This window comes from Oculina patagonica, chromosome 1 (assembly GCF_052425735.1).
Source record: "Oculina patagonica isolate OP01 chromosome 1, crgOcupat, whole genome shotgun sequence".
Taxonomy (NCBI): domain Eukaryota; kingdom Metazoa; phylum Cnidaria; class Anthozoa; order Scleractinia; family Oculinidae; genus Oculina; species Oculina patagonica.
The window spans coordinates 34,186,023-34,192,897 of record NC_135758.1 but is presented as its reverse complement, the minus strand read 5'-3'; the positions used below and the strand labels follow the sequence as shown (position 1 = coordinate 34,192,897).

Sequence of the window (6,875 nt, the reverse complement as noted above, 5' to 3'; positions counted from 1 at the left end):
ATTTTAATGAAAAAATGGCACATCATAGAGGAACAACCACTACTCAAACAAATCTTCAAAGATCCACCCATCATCTCCTTTAAGAAAGGAAAATCTTTAAAGGATATGCTCGTTAGAGCAAAAATATTAAAGGTTCTCAAATGTTTCACACCGGTAGAGATTGTGCGGCCTGTCACGCCTTGCTACCTCCTACTGAGAAGACTCTGGGAACTGGATTGAATCAGCATTGAATTCGGCTTTACCCCCTCCCCCCGTCCATTCATAAAAGAAACATTACAGATGTATGTTGGTTTTTTAAATTCAGTGTTACTGATTATGATTTGGAGACAATCCTTTGGTTCAAAATTGGGCACAGGATATAGCATTATCGTTACCATGGTATCATACGATGCTAAAACACAGAAACAGAGGAAACTGAATGAAAATACGGTATGTTCCATGTGTCACTGAAATGGTGCAGAAGAAGTAACGTTTTCAAAAGCTCTAACCCAGAGCAAAAACATACATACTAGTTTGAGCCTTCTTTAAACTTGCATGGCCAAATTACGAATAAATTAAGAAAAAAAAATAAAAAAATAAGGGGGTACTTCATGCCCTTGGAACGTTAACGTTGTAATTGAAAACTTGTACCTTATCAGTTTTTTTGATGCAGTTATATATCATTTTAAATAGCTGTACAAGGGTGTTTTCGACTGCCTCATGGCCAACAACTGCAACAATGCAGCAAGTAAAATGAAACGTACTAAAACATAACTTTAAATAGCCGAAACGACCATACAAACAGCTAAAGTAAGGACAACAAGAACCTAGTTGAATTCTCATACATGTGATTTTATATAATTATTAATACTATACACAGATTCAAGTACACCGCTTAATGTTTGATTTAGTTAAGTTCATTGGGCTAAGATTCTAGCAGTTCGGTGCTAATTAATGTAAGTAATATACAATTCGAAATACAAGAATTAACATACTAAAGTGTACAACGTACATTTCTTAGACTCATTTATTTGTTGTTCGTTCATTAATATTTAATAATTATCTATTCATTCACACGCACTGCATAGTAGGGCGATTTCTGAGAAAAACAAGTCGATACTGGCATTTTCCAGGTAGGCTGCATAATTGCCGCTTCTCATTATCATCTCCGATGCACTCTATGGCCTGGTTTATAAGATGACATATTGAAAAACCCCGTGCAAATCGTTCCTCCTTCTTCAATAAGTTCAGCAAATCATCCTGTTCCTCGCCATGTTGCCGTTCTGATAAGCTTTTGAGGGAGTAATCTTTAGCTTCCGTCAGCTCTTCAGGGCTGTCATCCGACGTGTACGGTGTAACGACAGGTTTTTCATTCACGGTTGTGAGGCGTCCATTCAGTCTGCTACCGTACGAAAATGAGTTTGCGAGCAGCAAGGCAACGCACAATTTCAAAACACTAGCCTGTGAATGAAAGAACAACGACAACGACAAAAAGTAGAAAAGCTTAAAAAAGCGCGTAAGGAATGTTAGGGAGAAAAAAACAATCATTTCGGTTGGAGGGGGAAAGAATTATAAAAAATATTGTAATGGTTTATACTATCATATACCTTAACAACGTTGATGCTCATTCTTACTTCGATGAAAGCTGCTTGGAAGGACTGCCAAATAACCTTCTCAGTTAAGTATGGATCTATTTGTGTTGCAAGGAACTTTTGCAACTCAATTAATACCTTACCACCACACCGATGTGTTATATGCTTCAAAGTACATTTTGACATTTACCTAATTGCTAGCTCATAAATAGACAAAAATAAATATATAATTACAAAATGAGTCATGATCACAATAAACAGGTGAAAAGGATGTTTTAAAATCACCTTAAGGCTTAGTATTGATCCGCATCTGTTTAGGCATGTAGGTGCGAAAGATGCAAACTGAGTAAGTTTTTCTTTCCCAAACTGACGAAATCTCTCTTTGTTGTTGTTATTGCTGCTTTTGCTTAATCTACATTAAACTGTTAAATATTATTAATATTTCCTGCTAAAGGGATAATTTGTAAATCTTTACATCATTGTATTTGCTTATTATAGTTTATTTTTAGTTCATTATCTAAGGACATATCATAGACTAGATTTCAGATCCCGGCGAAAATTCTGAAGTTAAGATGGAAATGTTTTTTAGTGGAAGAAACAATTGATTCGCTAGCGTATGTAAAAGCAGTGACGGGATTGGTACTATTAATTAATTCGTCCAAGAATCACTCTTTCAGTCTTAGTGCGTGTTATGGCTACATCGTCTTGCAATCTAAAAAGTGCTTCAACATTTCATCAAGCCAACAGTATCATAATAAAAAAATATATAAATTCCAAATTCCAAATGTTTCATTTTCTCTCGTTCAAAGAAATTCCTTAATAGAAGCCTTAGATGTGGATTTGACTTGGGTATGAATGCCCACGCCAAACCACAGGCCTATTTGAATATAAATGCACGGGGAGCTGATTCAAAATGAAGTGGTCTAAAAGCAGGCGGATGTTGGGTTAGTCTCGTGACAGGTTAAAATCTTCCTGTGTTGGCTCAAATTAACAGCGAAAGATAAACACCACTCAATTGTAAATTTCGCCAACGCTTGTGCTGTGGCTTTAAAAGGTACGCTTTGGTCGGTAAAAATTAAAGTGTACTGTTACCAAGGTAAAAATGTAAAATCACACGTTTATCGTTTAAACCATTACATCTTCATGAAATGTTTCTTTTGACACTCGATGCTTAGGCAGTTTTACGTGGATAATATTACACAGTTGAAAGCCTACATTAACGGTTTTTGACTTTATAATTAACATAATGCGTAAGCCGATCTGTTGTTTTACGCCATTTAAAATTGAAAAACGTTTTACCACTTATGTAAAGATAGAACAGTTAAAGAATAAAACGCACTTTTTGGCGTAAAGATGACCAAATAACAGAGCAATATAACACAACATGCAAGAATATTTTATTCTCTATAAATCGTAATAAAAACCAAAACTTCATCACCAGTTATCAGTTTCTTCAAGAAGTTCAGAATGGTGCCCGTTAATATGAAATTCAAAACTTGAAAAGAGTTTATATATAAGTATTAGAACACCTTGGAAACACGAATTTATTAACCGTGTTTTTACTATAATATTCATATGATACATAACACACTGTTACCAAATTGGTCAGGTTTGGTGGAACAAACAACACTCTACCTCTATGCTAGCTGTGACACGAATTCACACCTTTGCCCAACGTCTTTTTTTTCCTTTTTTGTCCTTCTTCAATGACATAAGATACACAGAATTGAGTACGTTATGTTGTGCCGCCTACATTAACTTGTCAAAAGCGAACTGGCACATCTTACATTAGTATGGGATTAAAAATGGAATTCTATGCCAGGTGTATGTGGCCGGTAAATTAAAAACACAAACTAAAGTTACCAAGTTAAAAAAATAAGAATTTAACCAGAAAATTTCTCATGCCACTACTTTCACATCCTGATTAAAATTGTAAAAGTCTTTCATACCTTTTCAGCGGAAGAATTCGCTTGCTAATTTGAAATATGCTGTTATGATTGACACTGTATGTTAATAAACAAACGAGTTGAATATACACATATTTAAAACTTTCTGGTGCGAAATTTAGAACTCTTTCAATTCAGGTGCATCATGGGTTTCAGTATTTTGAAATAACAACAAGCTTTAAAATCTCCTGAAACCAAAATGCTGTCTCTAAAATATGTGGAAATTTGCAAAGTCTCAAGGAGATCCTCCTTAAAAAATCTTTGGAGATTGATTAACTCAGGCCAAAAATGTCGGTCGGCCTCCTTTAATTATATGGGAGACTATTACTCAAATTAGCTATTAATAGCTATAAAATTATGTTAAGATGGAGTTGAATACTGACAGGTGGATGATAAGTTATATCTGAATAACTTCCTGTGTAGGCTAAACAGCGAAAGTTAAAAACTACTCAATTGCAAATTTCGCTCATACTTTCTAATGTCTAAAAATGTGGTAAATATTGTCTATAATGTGTATGCTCTGGTCGGTAAACGTTGTAACGATAGCTGTGCTAGTACTATCAAAGTAGTAAAACAAAGGGACTTTAACAAGTTAGTGCGGCGAAGAATTTGATCCTGAAGCCTAACAGCTTTATCTCTTTTTTTTATATAAAGGTGTGCTTCATATCGGCAATAAATTAAACGGTTTGAAACTGTAGATCTAAGATACTACACTGTGCTGCACTGGAAGTGAACTGCTGAATAACTTTTATTATTATATAAACATCAGTGAAATACCAGGAAATCTTTCACGCGAAAAAATCATATCTTCACACGTGAAAATAACATGTTATTTTCACATGTGAAGATATCAATTTCGAAACATTTTCTGACAAGTTTGCCCTGTTTCAATGCTGAATAAGCCAAAGTAAATCGATATTAAGTCGAAACATCTTCGGATCTTCCTCGGCAATCTTCGGCAATCTTCGGAAATTTTCGGAAAAGTTCGGAAAATGTTCGGAAACATTCGTACGACCTTCGGACAACATTTTGCAAATCTTCGGAAATCTTCGGAAAATAGTCGGCAATCTTCGGAAAATTGTCAAAAACATCCTAATTAGTAGGTTTATATAATAAACAGAATATTACATGGTTGCGCGGAGATATGAAATTTATCTTCTCGTGTTCAAATTGATATCCCACTCGTTCGCTGCGCTCACTCGTGAGATATCGATTTGAACACTCGAAGATAAATTTCATTCTCCGCGCAACCATGTATTTATTTACTCTTCCAGATCTGGTGCAGAGGACAACAGTTGTACTAACTTGTAAAACGGCTCGCGACCTATTCGAGTCAAACTCTGTCAGTATGTACTCAGTTTCCTTGACAAAAGTGATTTTCCATCAATACATATACCGTTTATCGGCTGCTGGGAACAGTTTCTGGAGAAAAAGCCGGAAGTTTTTCGCAAGTACTTTAATTTGCTCTCCGAAGTGCTTTCGTGTGCTCGTGCAGGTAACGAACAACGAATACAAAAGTAAAAAGAAAAACGAAAAAAAAAAAAACGAAGAGAAAAGGTGCTGCTTATACGGCATATGATTGATTCGCGACTGATAGATCCATTGAGCTTGATAATTCATACGGTATTAAAAGAAGTGAAAAAAAGTTCATTTGTCAAAAATTTATTTGAAATGTGCAAAATATATTTATAAATTTAGACCATTATGGCCTTAGGTAATAATGCAATGTTTGCAAAAAAATTATTGATATTATTTTATGCACACTAATACAGCTCATGCAAACCGTGTGATTTATGCAAACCTCCGACGTGAGTGTTACTTAAATGGCTGCTTATCCAGTAGTTTTTGATGTGTTGTAAATAAGCTAGGGACTGGGCCGATTTTGACCTCCGAGGTCTGAGTCGAGTCTCGTGATTGACACTTAAAAACGCGCGCAAGTAAGGAATCGAAGAGAACGGAAAGGAGTCTAGTGCGGACATATGCATTGATCTGTCTCTGTAGTGCGGAATATATCTATCGGAACACGGATTTATCTCTTAGAATAACATTGTCATATCTCGGAATCTATCAAAGAGTCAAAATAAAGAGTATTAATCGATACAGCATGCGGTACTGTAGTTGCCTTTCAAGCCAAAGCAAATAGTTAATCGTCAGCCGCCCGCTTTTAAGTTTCGCAAGGTTCTTGTCTTCAATACTGAGAAACCAAACTGTACTCATTCTGAATGACTAGTGTACGGCCAAAGTTGGTTTAGATAAGTTCAGATGGTTGTCAACAAAAAGCGTTTCTTTCTGGAATAATTATACAGTATTTTGGAGATAGTAATTATGCTGATGTTTGCATCTGTAATAACGGAATAATGAAAAGTTTAGAACAGGAACATTAGTAATGGAGTAATGAACACACCATTATTACTCTTCAGCCCCGAGGAAAAATGGAAGTTAATTTTCTGCATTTCATGGGGTAAATGAAGACGAAGTCTTAGCTAGAGAGGTGGAGGGAACACTTTGAGGGCGTTTAGAATGTACCACGACCTGACATACCCCTTCCAGAAATAGATCAAGCACCTGACGTCATCACAAACATTGACACTGGTGACATCTCAATTGCTGAAATCAAGAGAGCTATCCATCGTCTGAAGAATGAAAAGAGTCCGGGAATGGATGCCATCAGTGCTGAGATGCTCAAGTGCTCTGAGAGTGATGCTGTGAAGCAGCTACACTTACTTTTCAACTACATCTGGAAAGTACAATGTGTACCAGAGGACTGGAAGAAGTCACTCATAGTGAAAGTGTCGAAGAAAGGGGACCTCACTCAGTGTGATAACTACCGCGGTATATCACTACTCTCCGTACCAAGCAAAATCTTCTGCAGGATCTTCATTGACAGAGTAAAGAGTGGTGTGGACGAGATGATTAGGCAGGCAGGATTTTGATCTGGAAGGGGAACCTCTGAGCAAATCTTTGCTCTACGGAACATCCTTGAGCAGTGCCAGGAATGGCAAGCACCGGTGTACGTTAACTTCCTGGATTTTTCGAAGGCCTTTGACTGCATCATCAGAGAGCGGCTTTGGGACATTATGGGGCAGTATGGCATTCCTGATATCTTTATCAGGACTTTCAAGGCACTATACCATCAGAGTTCAAGCTGTGTTACAGAAGGTGGAAGAGGTTTTCTAGCTGGTTTGAAGTGGAGAGCGGCGTGCGGCAAGGATGTGTGATGTCTGGCTTCATCTTTGTCTTGGTCATGGACTGGGTCATGCGGCATACAAACAACAGGAAACGCGGCTTGAGATGGAAGCCAGTTCTAGAAGAGCTGGACTATGCTGATGATGTTGCTCTCATCTCAAGCAGAGTTGCC

At 36.9% G+C, this 6,875-nt stretch overlaps 1 protein-coding gene across 1 annotated transcript; it reads right to left on the bottom strand.

Annotated features, from left to right (window-relative positions):
* Positions 1–885: 885 nt before the first annotated feature.
* Positions 886–2,110, bottom strand: LOC144665855 (uncharacterized). Its single transcript, XM_078527136.1, has 2 exons — positions 1,587–2,110; positions 886–1,440 (listed from the first exon to the last, which is right to left on the bottom strand). The coding sequence occupies exons 1-2, from the start codon at positions 1,755–1,757 to the stop codon at positions 1,051–1,053; spliced, it is 561 nt and encodes a 186-aa protein (XP_078383262.1). The 5' UTR covers positions 1,758–2,110; the 3' UTR covers positions 886–1,050.
* Between the last annotated feature and the right edge of the window lie 4,765 nt (positions 2,111–6,875).

Excerpts from the sequence above, each read along its gene's own strand:
- LOC144665855 (XM_078527136.1), bottom strand. The coding sequence starts at position 1,757 with ATGTCAAAATGTACTTTGAAGCATATAACACATCGGTGTGGTGGTAAG. Across the intron at positions 1,441-1,586 it reads TGAGCATCAACGTTGTTAAG|GCTAGTGTTTTGAAATTGTG; the intron begins GTATATGATAGT and ends TTTCATTCACAG.